General features: G+C 31.1%; 3 protein-coding genes across 3 annotated transcripts in view; all 3 read left to right on the top strand.

The window, feature by feature from the left end:
* Positions 1 to 3,381: 3,381 nt before the first annotated feature.
* LOC105254302 (flexible cuticle protein 12) lies at positions 3,382 to 4,877 on the top strand. Its single transcript, XM_011262872.3, has 2 exons — positions 3,382 to 3,567; positions 4,247 to 4,877. Exons 1-2 carry the CDS (start codon positions 3,559 to 3,561, stop codon positions 4,562 to 4,564), a joined length of 327 nt encoding a protein of 108 aa, XP_011261174.1. The 5' UTR covers positions 3,382 to 3,558; the 3' UTR covers positions 4,565 to 4,877.
* Positions 4,878 to 7,156: 2,279 nt separating this feature from the next.
* LOC105254301 (flexible cuticle protein 12) lies at positions 7,157 to 8,057 on the top strand. The gene is made up of 2 exons (XM_011262871.2): positions 7,157 to 7,308; positions 7,574 to 8,057. Exons 1-2 carry the CDS (start codon positions 7,300 to 7,302, stop codon positions 7,880 to 7,882), a joined length of 318 nt encoding a protein of 105 aa, XP_011261173.1. The 5' UTR covers positions 7,157 to 7,299; the 3' UTR covers positions 7,883 to 8,057.
* Positions 8,058 to 9,037: 980 nt separating this feature from the next.
* Positions 9,038 to 14,685, top strand: part of LOC105254300 (sodium-dependent phosphate transport protein 1, chloroplastic) — a 7,868-nt gene continuing 2,220 nt past the window's right edge. The window contains exons 1-8 of the mRNA XM_025412201.1: positions 9,038 to 9,927; positions 10,002 to 10,161; positions 10,234 to 10,346; positions 10,431 to 10,562; positions 10,633 to 10,840; positions 10,928 to 11,072; positions 11,186 to 11,300; positions 11,385 to 11,727. Coding sequence (XP_025267986.1) covers positions 9,736 to 9,927; positions 10,002 to 10,161; positions 10,234 to 10,346; positions 10,431 to 10,562; positions 10,633 to 10,840; positions 10,928 to 11,072; positions 11,186 to 11,300; positions 11,385 to 11,540 — 1,221 coding nt within the window. The 5' untranslated portion in view covers positions 9,038 to 9,735 and the 3' untranslated portion in view covers positions 11,541 to 11,727. The remainder of the gene's footprint in view (positions 9,928 to 10,001; positions 10,162 to 10,233; positions 10,347 to 10,430; positions 10,563 to 10,632; positions 10,841 to 10,927; positions 11,073 to 11,185; positions 11,301 to 11,384; positions 11,728 to 14,685) is intronic.

Genomic DNA, 14,685 nt, shown 5'->3' with positions numbered 1-14,685 from the left:
TAGGATCCGTGCCATCGTGCCACAACGGTGATATTACGCAAGAAACGCGCCTTTTAGAGCTGGCAATGGCGACGACCTCGCGTACGCGGTCCAACAGGATTCTTGCGAAATTCCTAGCTCGAGTTCCTCGTTGAAAAGCGACGTCGCGCGCATCCTCCCGCACGTACCTTCTCCGTTCATGTTTTTCCCAGCAGGATCGACAATCATTTCGCGGGAACCCTGTGTCAAATCGCGATATCCATAATTTCACGGTCGTAAAGCTGTCACACGCCTATATAAGTATTGCTTATTCTCACGAATAGGCAATTTTCTCGATACAATGTTGCAAACATAAATTTTATGAATTGTCTTATACGTTTGACATTTTTCCATTTATTATAGAAAAAGCGACGAGGCATCTCTATGTTTGATATCTCTATTCGCTCGTCTAAATAATTTTTCGCATCCATTAATTGCAAAATTATATTTAAATTTAAATTTCGAGAGAATGTCTCATGGTGTGTATATAGGAATAATTTTATATTGAAATTATATAATTATATTAATACAAGCCGCGTCAACCGAATTATTGTTAGCGTTGGATGATAGGGTCAAGTGTCAACTCGGCAACGTAAGTAGCGTTGAAAATCTTTGCGTAACGTCGACGCAAGATAAACGGCTCGCATCTGTTCGTTCGAAATGATCGGGCATCTTCTCTATATCCCGCTGTTCTCCTTCTTGACGCACAATTGATTATACTTTTTGCCTTAAAAATACGCTCTATGCTTAAAAAGATAGAATCACAATCTCTCTAACGATACACTAACTCGGCTAGTTATCTAATGTGCTACACATGGGGTATCTTAGAAACCTCGATTTCAATTTTAATGGTCTTTCGTAAATTCGAAAGTTATTTTTGTTTAAAAATTTTGCCACAGTATAATTAAAAGTTACGTAGATGAGTTATATTTTCTCCATTTACATTATATAATTTATTTATTTTGTATAATTTATTTATTTAATAATTGTATAACTTATTTATTTTGTATAATTTATGTATATCTTTTACATTGTATAGAATTTTTTTAATGATAATTGTCAAATAAAACGTTTCTTCTTCGAGAAGAAATCCTTTAAATTTTCTAAGTAAAATGTGAGAAATTATATAAATTATATAGAGCCGGAGTTGTCAGAAATATTAATGTTAATCTTCTTTAGTAAAGTGGACTAACGTGTTGATAGTATATAATTTAACGATAATGTCTCTTGAATATTAATTGATTTACAGAAATCGGTCATAACTTTGCCTGTGGCATAAATTCACATCATGTTATTAATTATAAATGTAATCACGGGAGATACTCTCTATGCACTCTAATATAATGTAGCGGTATATTCAACGTTACATTTGCATGTGACATAACGCGACATGTAGTTTCTTGATCATAGATAGATGTATTAGAAAGTTTGATAGAATCTTTGTGCGATGATAACATAATGATATATTATATAATAATAATTATGCATGCTATGCATACATAATTATTATTGTATAGATATACAAACAAAAATAGATTTGTTGCGCGGAGAAAGTGAATAATTTCAATAATATGTTTGCAATGATAATAATAGTAATTTCGTTTTTAATAATTTAGAGGAATAATAATAGTAATTTGATTTTTAATAATACGTATGTATACAAAATATATAAATCTATATAGCTTTTTTATGGATGTAAAGATGTAGAGAGATACGTGGCATCTTTTATCCACCCACGAAGAAGATTTTTACTCTCTGTAATGTGCCTCTTTTTCTTTCTCTCTTTCTGTCACTGCGTCTCGATCATTAGCATAAGCCACTTGCTTATATAACAGTACACTTTCTTTTCAAAGCTCAATAGGCACGCGTTATTCCTCTCTCATTACTTGATGATAATTTATGTCAGTCAATGAGATTGCTCGTGTGCTACCGTTCAAATGAAAGATGAAGACTGCAGAGACAGATCAAATCGTTTGGAATTTTTATTAGATAGAATCTTGGTTGGCAGATTCGGCTACTTAAGTTTTATAGCTATTTGTGAATCAGTGAATAAATGAGGAGAAAATAAAAAAAATATAAAATCATTATTATTTAATGTGCACATGATAATAAAAAATAACTTATGTTTAATGACAACTGATAATAAAAAATAACTTATGTTTAATGACAAATTTTTACAATTTTGAGATTTTATGGCATTTGTCTATTAAAAAGACATCACCTTCAGAGTAGAATTCTTTAGAAAACGACACTCTCTTAGCTAGATCCGGGATTATTATATCATAACCTGTTTTTCTAATTTTGGAAAAAATTTATCGTCTTTATTATAAAATCGGAATTCTTTAAATACCAAAATATGTCACTAGATCATTGAGCTGTATTTATAGTTACATAATCAGATGCATCTATAAATATTTATTAATATAATTTTAATTTCGGAATATATTTACATATATGTCTAAATTATTCTAGAAAAAAATTTTTTTTCTCTTTGTGCAACGGATTATTAAGAAATTTTAAAAAAATCTGTTATAAAATGAATTTCAAATAAATAATAGACATATTAAACATATTTATTTCCAATCAATTACAAAAAGAAATAAATGCGTATTAATATATTAGTCGCGTATTTATGAATTTAAAAAAAGATTCTTTCAATAATTATTTATGAGTTTATACGTCTACGATTTTTCTTTTGATTTTTATTCTTGTTGAATGAAATGTTTCGCTGTCAGCTGACTCTGACGTATCTTATGATGCAACAAGATCCATGTATGATGGATTATCCACTTCGATCCATAGAATTTAGTTAGTTAGCCTAATACATCGCCATATGTTTGTGTGTTAATGTCTGCATTAGGATCATCTATGTATTGCGTAATGAAAAAAAACATTATAAAAGACCACCGGATTAAGAGGAAAGGGATTTACGTGTAACCTTTAAAGAAACTTAAAGTGCATTTTATCCCTCAAAGTGCATTTAAAATTGCTTCGAGATTGGTATTAGCTTTCGAATTACTTAGTACATATTTAGACTAATACAACCGCGCGCGCATTTCAATAGATAATTCTTTTATATTATAAATGCTATTCAAAATCGACATTACACGATAAAGCTTAATTACTATAAATCTTTCGTAACTTTTAATAGACGTTGTTTAATCGAAATCCCTTAGGGCAATAAGTAATTAAATCGAATAAAGAATTAGTTATCGACTTGTTCACACACGGATGAAACCGCGTGTAGCATCTCTCGGCATCCGTCCCTCAAACATTCCTACCTGACATTTTCAACCGCACAACATGTTGTGCCATCACCGGCTTGCATGGCTGGTCATTTACGGATTTCGACATATGGATATGAAAATTTTGGCAATGCCATCAATGATGCCATCAATGATTGGGTAGGGCGTAATTCCCATCCCAATTCGGGCTATATATATTCTCCATCAGCTGTATATTGGACCAGTCTATAGTGAGCTCGTCTCAGATCATCATTGTCCTCAAGAGAAGAAGAGAGAGATCGTAAAACTATCAATCATGAAGCTGGTGCGTGTTTTTCGATAATCAATAATGATTCTCCAGGAGACAAAAAGTGTTTACGCGATCGCTCAGTAGATCGATCGGAAAGTTTTCAAATTCTCCATGAATTTTTCGAGGAATAAACGTGAATCTTTTACTGGGTGTGGTGACAGTCCTCAAAAACTTTCGCTCGTTCAAGTTTTAAGGATTATGAAATAATCATGAGGCATTACGTATTCATACGACGCGTTAAAATTAATTAAGAAGCATTATCACTCTTTTTTATGAGAAAAAACAAAATATCTTGCAGATATTAGAAAATTTAGAGATTATCACAATTATCGTTTAAATTACGGCTTATTTTGGATCCACTTAAATAAGACAATACATGTTTTTTATTTTGTATTTACTTAAATCTATTTTATACGTAATTAATATTAATAAAAATTATTAATTATAAGATATTTATCTATGTACAAACATAACATATAGTTATTTATATATATATAGTTCAAAATTTTTGTTTTTATGAAATTTCAAATATCTGAAACTCATAAAAAAAGAAAAATATTAGAAAGAAGTCTAAAATAAAAGTAATCGAAAGTTCTAATAAAATATATATTGGGATATATACACTAAAATATTTTATTATTAATAAATCGGAATCATTTAATAAGTTATCCTAAATTATTTTATTATACTTTAGATCCTTGTCTTTGTTGCCGTCATCGCTGTCGTCCTCGCAAAACCTGCGCAGCCAGCTGATAGCCAGACTGTGGTCGTGAAGGAGACGCCTCTGGACAATATCGGCATCGATGGATATAACTTCGGTTATGAGCTTTCCGATGGCCATTCCCATCAAGAATCCGCCCAACTGGTGAATGCCGGTCACGAGAATGAGAGCCTCGTCGTCCGCGGTAGCTTCTCCTATGTCGACCCGGTCACTAATGTTAGGTACACCGTCAACTACGTCGCCGACGAAAATGGATTCCAGCCGCAGGGCGAACATTTGCCGTCTGTCTAAATCTTATTGTTAGCGAGAACCTTAGCTGCAAATATCGAATTCTTTCGCAATTCAATCTCGTTTCTATGTTCGAAGAAATTCAAACTTCCTCTTTGAATTTCTTCGATCATAGTTATTTCATGACACAGACTTAGTTTTAAAATAAATTCATTTTTGCATAATTTTCTTCGTTCAAAATTTACTCCATGATTCCTCCATTTCCAACATGTTATTCTGATTTTGTTAATGGATAAATAATTCTTAACAAAATAGAGAATAAAGCAGGTTAATAGATGTTTGAAACAAATGATCTTTAATTGATCCGATTAATTTACTTAAAAAATTATGCAATATACATATGTACATATGTTACAAAATAATATGTATCTGTATTCTTTGATAAATTAATAAAAATATATGAATGTATCTAAATATTATTTATTATCATATGATCTATATACAATATTATGCAATAAATAAATAAATAAATATATATATATATATATATATATATATATATATATGTATATATGTATATATATGTGTGTGTGTATGTATGTATGTATCTATGTGAAATATATATATGAAAATATATATAATTGAATATGTTATAGAGAATATTTTCGATATAGTATAATATATAATATTTTATATGGGAGATAAAAAATCAATATAATAAAATAATTTAAATATGTGGAGTATAATATAACATATTTTACATATTTTAATTACATAGATTTATTTTTTTAATTATAACTCATTAAAGAATAATATCAAAGGTTACAGAAAACAAGACCATATCTTTAAAAAATAAATTATTATATGGATTTATAGACTTTCTTGAATTGTTTGTCTGTTGCATTCGTATCACATAGCTTGAAATATTTAATTGCTCTAATGCTTTTAATTTTTGCGTAAATTTCAAAGATTGATATTGAAAATAGCTTTTATTCTCAACGTTCTCCAAAACATTTTTAAATAACTTTTTATCTGTTACGTTACATATTCCACGTTTATTTTATACATTTATAATTCCCTGTACGGATTATGATAAAATTATGACATGGGATCATCTGAAGACGATTTTTCCTCAACGAAAATGTCGAGGCACTAATAATTTTCGAATTATAAGTGATTAGAAATAAGGAGTTTTTCGTAAGCTTTGTAGAAATAAAATATTAACAAAACCACATTCTTCGATTAATTTTAAATAAAGTTTACTTTAGTTGAGTTTTAATTTAAGGCTTAATTGCAAAGATATATGATGACAAAAATCAGGAACATGCAAAAAATGATGGCCTTCATCGACATTTTTGCTGAGGAAAAATCGTCTCCAAATGATTCCAGGAATCTGTCTTTGAAAGATTGATTATGAGTTTTGGGACACCTTGTATATATATATATATATATATATATATATATATATATATATATATATATAGATAGATAATAGTATATATATAGATAGTATTGTTTTTAAAATTTTAGTCGAAAATTATCAACAGATTATATTAAAAATGCTTGGAAAATACGTTATTAAAGCACTTATAAGTACAATATATCTTATAAGTACAATATATATATGAACAAAAGAAATTAGTAATAAATTGAAAACATTTGTAATTAAAAAATGTTTAACAAAAATGTTTAACAAAAAAATTGTTTATATAAAACAATTATATAAAGAAATGTTTTAATAAATTATTATTTCTACCGTTAAACATTTTTTAATTACAAATGTTTTCAATTTATTACTAATTTCTTTTGTTCATATATATTGTATTTATAAGAGTGCTTTAATAACGTATTTTCCAAGCATTTTTAATATAATCTGTTGATAATTTTCGACTAAAATTTTTAAAATAATACTATCTACCATTACATTACTGGTAGATTTCGTAATAAGATATTCTACGAAAAAAAATATGAATAGGTCAAATAAGTAGTTTATCGTATCGAAAATTAAAAATACATTATTTCTAAATACGTTATTATTGCTTTCAAGATTTCGGTGAATAGCGCTTTTCGAGGGCGGTATAAAATTTCGCTAATAGGGGACGAGATAAATCTTAATCTATAATTAAATATAAATTCTCTTGTCACTATTTTATAGACCAAGGATGTATTGATTTGTGAGAGAGAGAATTCCTTGATTTGTGCAAAGCTATATATTATAAAGGTTGCATTAATAATTAATGATGATCTTTCAAGTAAATATTCTTGAGAAAAGTAAAATTTTTTTCTGCTCTCTTACTAATCAAACTGTTAACAAACTTTGTGTAATAAACGTTATAGATATATAACTAATAATTGTATATCTATTAATATTATATCTATTAATATTAATCTATTAATTTATTTTAAAATATGCCACAACTTTCGAATGAAATTGCTTAATCTTGTTTTTATAATTGATTTGTTTCGAAATAGCTAAGAATGTGTCAACATTTGTGGATTTTCGATATATAATAATTATATTTTTTATATTGACAATATTTGTAATGAAAAATTTTGCAATTTTCTCTACAAAATAGATATTTTCAGATCACTTGTGGATGGACAATTTTCAAGAAGATCGATATTTTGGTTATAGTTGATACACGTGCTAATTAGCCATATAAATAGGGGAAGGAAGGTGAGAGGTGAACAGGCCCGGTCAAAGCAGTAGGAGAAACGCTATAAAATCGCTGCTGATTTCGGCTATCCACACCAGTCTCCTCCTTGATACAAGAAGAGCAGCCGCACCTATCATCAACATGAAAACAGTGCGTATATTTTGGGGCTTGAAAATTGCGTAATAATTGAATAATTTCATTGAGTCCAATTTTCGTTTCCATGAAAATTTATCGTAACTTATAAAGAGATCATTATCGTGAATCGGTTTATGAGAACATCAAAATATTATACTTGCAATCTATTTGGAACTAGTCGCTTTTCATAACAGTCACGAATAACTAATTAAGCGAATTTTAACAGATTCTTATTAATTGACAATTAGTAATATTAAAATGTTCTTTTCTCTTTAATCAGATCATCGTTCTCTGCGCTCTCGTAGCCATCGCCGTTGCGGCTCCTCCTTACGATCAGACAGTAGTCGTGAAGGAAACTCCGTCGGACAACATTGGTCTTGATGGATATCAGTTCGGTTATGAGCTTTCCGATGGCCATGTCCATCATGAATCCGCCCAACTGGTGAATGCCGGTCAGGAGAATCAGAGCCTCGCCGTCCGCGGTAGCTTCTCCTATGTCGACCCGGCCACTAATGTTAGGTACACCGTCAACTATGTCGCCGACGAAAATGGATTCCGCCCAGAGGGAGAGCATCTGCCTTCCGCTTAGATTAATTGAAAACTGATTGTAAATAATACGCTTCGCACGTGTACAAGAATTTAGTCATCCAAGACGGTCATTGTTTGAAAAAAAATTTCGATTTCTACGATTTGATACCGTAGCAATTCGATTTCATTTTTATACAATAATTAGGCCTATTTCAAATAAGAATTTTATTAAAAATGTGTAAAAAAGAATTATTGTTATATCTTGATAATTATAGAGTAAAAGTTTATTAAGATATTTTAATTATAATCTCTATATTTTATTCTCTCCTCTCCTTTTCTACATATCAAAAATATTTATATATATATTTTAAATGTTAAAGTTATATATTTTTAAGGAAGAAAGAATATAAAAAAAACTCTGTTTTGTGAAATTATATAATTACCGTAACAAATATTTTCGGATCATTAAGATATAATGTGTGTATGAGTGTCGTAATATTTTCCAGATATACCGATTATATGAGCTATGAATATTATTATATCTCAAAATAGAAATTTTGCTCTAAACTTTAGAGTAAAATTTACAATTATGTATACATTCTTGATATACAGCATTAGATATACTAGACAACATATTAGACTGTGCTTCAACTTATACATAGATATATGCATACATTACGTTTATACCTTTTTAAACAATATAATTGGACAATAGATCATTAATTTGTCTCGCTACAATCGTTTAATGCAGCAATATGTAGTAATTATCACTTTCTATTCTTACTTGTAATTTATTAAAAATACTTGACAGTTTAATTAATATAATCACATCTAATCATCTAACAACTAATTATTTGCTTGCAGAATAAATCTTAAACAGGAACAATGAAAGCTGGAATATGGCCTCTTTCGGCATCTTCGTCATATAGATTGTAAAAAGTTATTAGGAGAATATGTTTCGGCAAGAGGTATAAGAGGCAAGCGGTGAACTAAAATTCCGATTCGAATTTCGCGCTCTTCCGGAGAACATAATTCCGCAGAGGTTACCCAAACTGAAATAGTTTTCAGTAGCTAGCTTCTCGATATTAGAAGAACATGACGGTAAATGAGTAGAGGTAAGACAATCCCGATATGTGACGCGAATTTTAAGATACAATTTCGTTTCATATAAATATTATATTAATTTCTAATTAATTAACTTTTAACAGATGCGGATAACAAAAAGTCGATTATAATTATCGATGAAAATTCCGGAACAAATTACATACATGTTCTCTAAGAATCAGGAGCGGATAGATTATCAGGAGAATATGAATCGACAAGAGGTAAAGCGAGTTGAAGTAAGTTGCGAATTCAAATATTTGCTATATTTGCGATATTAGGGGAGCATGATTCGGCACAGGTGATGCGAATTAAATTCCAAAGTGGCGCAAATACAGGTGACATCGCGGCGCCATCTGTGACGAGATGACAGGTGTTGCTTCGTGGCGTGTGTCGTGCCGTGCAAGTGTGTTGACACGTCGAACCGTGTCAAATTTACGCGATACTCTCATCTCGTTGTATCCTCGCGCTAATATGACATTCAATTGTGATTCTTAACGTTAACGCGACGCGTTTATCGGTGCAAGACGTGCGCGTCGTCGCGATTTCGTCTATCTCGACCTTTTCACCTGTTACAGACACGTCATCGTGAAACGGTTTTTCGTTTTCGCACGAAGGTTAGAATTCTTTCTGCGCCGAGACAGTGAATCCCTATTCCCTTATGTTTTTCGTTTTTCGTCTACGCGTACTTGATTAATTTGCGTCACGAGAGCGTAATCGAATGGAAATTGAACCGAATACATGCGATGTGATCGCCAGTGGTGATCGTTGAAGCGGATCGATTCGAAAGGAGCACGAATACGTAGAGCGAAAATGGCCAAATTCCGGATGTTACCGCGCACTTCGCGCATCGTGGCACTCTGTTCAGCCGCGAATTTCATAAACGCCGCGGACAGGGTCATCATGCCCATCGCCATCGTCCTCATGACTGACGAGTTCAAGTGGAACCTGTACTGGCAGGGATGGATACTGTCCGCGTTCGCCTTTGGATATTTCACTAGTCAAGTAGGTCAATCTGTATCTTTATATCGCTGCTGGAAAATGTACATATATTAATGCATGTCATTTTGTTTTTCAAGATCATTGGTGCAAGTACAGCGAATCGTTTTGGCTGCAAAACGGTACTCATGTTGGCGGTTTTGTTGTGGTCCATTAGCACAGTAGTCACGCCGTTGCTAGCACAGTCGGTACCGTTACTCATTGTCTGCAGGGTGGTTTTAGGTCTTGGAGAAGGCCTAGGTAAGGTTGAGAGAAGTTAATGCAAAATAGCATGATTCTTTGTAACAAGATTTAATATTGTGTTATTTACAGGTCTACCTGTGATATTTCACTTATTTGCACATAATGTTCCTGTAGAGGAGAGGTCGCGTGCTTTTGGATATCTTGTAGCTGCTGGTTCTGTCGGCCAGGTGGTCGCATCTGTTGTAAGTAAAATCATACTTTTTATATATATTTTATATTTAATGAAATTATATATTTTATATATTGTATAACTTTTCTTTTTATAGATATGTCCGCGCTTGGCATGGCAAACTGGATTTTACTTATTTGGAACTATAGGTATTTTATGGACTTTATTATGGTTGGTGCTATATCAAGAGACTAACTCTCAAGATGAGATACCATTATTTGTTCCTAAGGTAAATACCCTTTTTTCATATTTAATAATGTTCAAATTTAAATTCTGTATTTATATATAATAATTAACAGGTAGCTCAAAATAGAAGTTTACGTTGGACCGAGTTCATTGCTCATTGGCCATTGTGGGCTTTATACATAGCACACTTTGCAATGAACTGGAGTAATTATATAATAATGCAATGGCTGCCGACGTATTTGGCAAGAAACTTATCTGCAAACAAAGAGAGCATCAGTTTGACAGCGCTTCCTTACATTGTCAATTCTCTTGTTGGCATTGGTGAGTATCAAATTTTTCCTCTAATGTATCCTCCAATTTTAAATATTTTTAAAGAATTTTTAAAGAAAATATATATTTTTTTTATAGTTGCTGGCCATAGCGCTGATACTTTGATACAAAAGAGATGGTCCGTTTTATCCGTTAGAAGATTGATGACTAATATAGGCCTAATAGGACCTGGAGCATTCTTATTAGCTTTCTGTGCTGTAGATGATCTACTTGCAGCAGTCGTGTATGTAAAAAATTAAAACATTGTTATTTATCACATGTTTTAGTCGGAATATTGAACATTTTTTCCCAATAAGATTTTTACATAATGTAGATTATATAAACATTTTTTTATAGCTTTGTTTCGATATCTATGGGCCTTTGTGCATGCAATTCTGCCGGACACCTAAGTAATCACGCAGATATAGCTCCGAATCATGCGGGGGTTACATTTGCAGTTTCAAATACAATTGTAAGCATTATTTTCCTTTATCTATATTACACATCAATTGTAACGCAGATAATTGCCTGCATTATCTATATTTTGCATTTGTAGGCAACAATACCTGGAATTCTGTGCGGCCCATTGACGGCTGAATTAGTGACTGCCTCGCATGGTTGGTGGATGCCAGTTTTCGTGCTAGCGGCAGCGATCAATTTCACCGGGGCTATAATATACCAAAGCCACAGCTCGGCACTTCCAGTGTTGTGATATGCTCTCAATCGAACATTATGCATTAAAGAAAGAGAAATAGTCAAGTATTTGTTGAAGATATGCGAAAATGCATGTTTGCATTAAGAATTGTAAACGATTCTTAGTCTTGCAACGATGAATGATTACAAGAAGTTGATGCGGTGCGTTTGGTTATGGCGCATTGGAGAATTGGAAACATATCAAGGTGCTTTATTTATATTAATATTAAATCTTATCATTTTTTGAAGTGTGATTTTGATAAATAGTGCCATAGTTTGATGAATGGAACAAAGTTGATTTGAATAATTAATTGAGAAATATATATGGCAGATACGCTTATATATACACATATTTATGAAACTAATTATGCATTTTAATTTATACATGTATTCTATCAATTAAGAATTAGCAGAAAGCATTTTGTGATATGTTCTGATAAGAGTGTATAATTTTAATTTCGCAGTGTGTTAGGATATAAAATGTATATTCTATAAAACATAAGACTGTACATATAAAAAACAATTTTAATTCTTTCACATTTATATATTATTTAAAGAATAATTTAACATAGGAACTTTATGAAATGATGAAAATTACAAAATTTAAAATGTAATTTAAAAATATTTTTAAAAGCAGTAAAATATGAAAGATTTCTATGTCATTAGACGTGGCAGACACATTACACAAGTTATAGAGACAAATTCTTTTTCAAGTATTCCGATTGCAATATTTGCGACAATTTGTCTTTCGATAAATTTTTTTCTAAAACATTCAATCCGATCTTAATAAAGGCGTTATCTTGGCAACTTGCTAGATTTGATTGTTTCGAAATACCGATAGATTTCATCGGTCGTATGTCGTTCTTATACGATTCTGTATTTTCAAGGAATGTACTATCACAAATCTTTTTACTGCCTTGAATCGTATCGATTTGCGTCGTATTGGTCGTGATATTTGAACAAGAAAAATTTTTATTCTTTTTGCTCATGTAATCTTCCGAATCATAGGTGTCATCGCATTTCTCGAAATTTTCATACAGTCCATACGATCCAATATTATGACTCGCAGGAATGTTGGCAATATTGCTTGCCGATGATTTTATATCTTGAAACCACTCTTCTTCTTTTTGCTCTTCGATATCGCGCGGTTTACAAATGTTATCGCTATAATTTTGCAAATACTTTTCGATGGAAGACTTAATCTTCATCCTTGTCTTGCCATCGTCTTTAAACGCCAGTTTCATTGTGTCTGTAGTTATATCTTGTTTTTTATCGCAGGCATTTAATGCAATTGTATTCGCTGATACAATATCATTATCAATATTATGTCCGTATGCGTTAGTATGTACAGATCGATTTTGCGTGATATGTTTCGATGAAAATATATTTTTAGTCGGCTGTTTATTCATCAAAATATTTTCTGCAGTTTCATCGAATCGTATTTTTGCTATATCTTTATTGATTATTTCGGTATCAAAATTTTTCAGATGAGAGATTTCCGATTTGATTTTTGCTTTTCTCTTGGGAAAAATTATACTTTTCACAATTTCGGCTTCTTCCTCTAAACTTGATTTACTGGCTGTCTTAAGGACATTCGTCGCGCTTTTATGCAAATAATGATTTGCTTTGGGATCCATATAGCGTTTCTGAATTCTGTCGACTTCGCATGTCATCTTTTCCAATGTTTCGTACAATTTTTTCGTATTAATACTGCTGATACAATCTTTACCCTTTGTCCAATTTCTTTTCGCTTGTAATGCTTGCCAAGCCGATTTTACTTTTTCCACTTCATAATCTATATCACTTGGCTCGTCTGAAGTAAACATGAATACATGATGAAAATATATCTTTAAAATTTAAGATTCAATACGATGAATAAAAGTGAAGCGAAAAGAATTATTCGATGTAAAGAAAATAATTTACGTTCATCGTCAAGTTGTTTGCTCAATGTCTTCGCCGAATTCTCTTTGCCAAGTATTGGCAAGCAAGTATTCTGAGTAGAATCCGTTACATTCCAATCCAAATGATCCTTTACAAAATCATTACGCGAATTCAATTCCGGCAAGACAGCAGATGACTTCCGTTTTACGAAATTTCCATTTTCCACATTATTATTTGAATTGGCGAATGACGTAATATCTATATACATTAATATAATTAATGAATATAAATATCAAAAATGATAGTGTAAAAAAAATTCATAATTCAAATAATATTATATATTTTTTTAAAAAAGAAATATTAACAAATTAAATAATTAATATTAAAATATTACAAATAAATTTTATTCTTTAAACTGTATTTTAATCAATTATGCAAATAAGATGTATCGATTTAGGAATTTAAACAGAAATATCTTTGATGCAAAGAGAGCACGAATGTATAATTAATTCCGCAGACCTGTCCTCGCACAAGGCAATTTTTGTTCAAAATTACTCGTAGATCGCAAACAAGCCCGCGATGTTAATGGATTTAATTGCTCGGTATTGGCGAATGGATTGAAATCGTAAATGAAATTATTCGTTGCTGGAATTCTTTTTATGGGATTCGCGCGTAATTTTTTACCCTGCTTCGTGATATTCTCCGCAACCTGTTTTGGAAACATTTTTTCTTATCAACGTTAGTTGATTCTTGTGATAAACTAAGAGAGCTTTTTGGAGGATTTTATTGTAACTATTAAAATTATATTTTTTTAGCTAAAAATATATTAAGCGTGCTGTCTTGGAACTTAATTAAGAGACACATATTTTAACTGTAATTTTCAAATAAAGCGAAAGAAACATACAATATCACGTTTTACTTCCAGGAGTTCTTGGTTAGATTGTTTCGTCTTGATTTTATTTTGAGTAGCTTTGATTTGTGATTTTCGATTAAAATTCTCATTTAATTTATTGTCTTGAGAATCCAGATTGCTCTTGGTTTGATCGCCGTGCGCTTTAAAATTTCGCGAGAGTTCCAAACATTTTTGCCTATCAAGATGTGTTTCGCATAAATTTCTGAAATTTTTTTTAATGCGTAAAAGCGAATGTGCATTACTTTTAGCGAAAATAAATGAAAGATAATAATTTTTACTTTACGTAAACGTCTGTACAATTATATTTTCCGAAACATTGTTTATTGCTGTTATCGTGGAACACAGGATTCTTAGATTCAGCCGTTTTTTT

This window comes from Camponotus floridanus, unplaced genomic scaffold, assembly GCF_003227725.1.
Source record: "Camponotus floridanus strain SB8 unplaced genomic scaffold, Cflo_v7.5 scaffold1, whole genome shotgun sequence".
Classification (NCBI taxonomy): Eukaryota; Metazoa; Arthropoda; class Insecta; order Hymenoptera; family Formicidae; genus Camponotus; species Camponotus floridanus.
The sequence above is the reverse complement of the archived record's forward strand: the minus strand, read 5'-3'. Positions and strand labels throughout refer to the sequence as shown.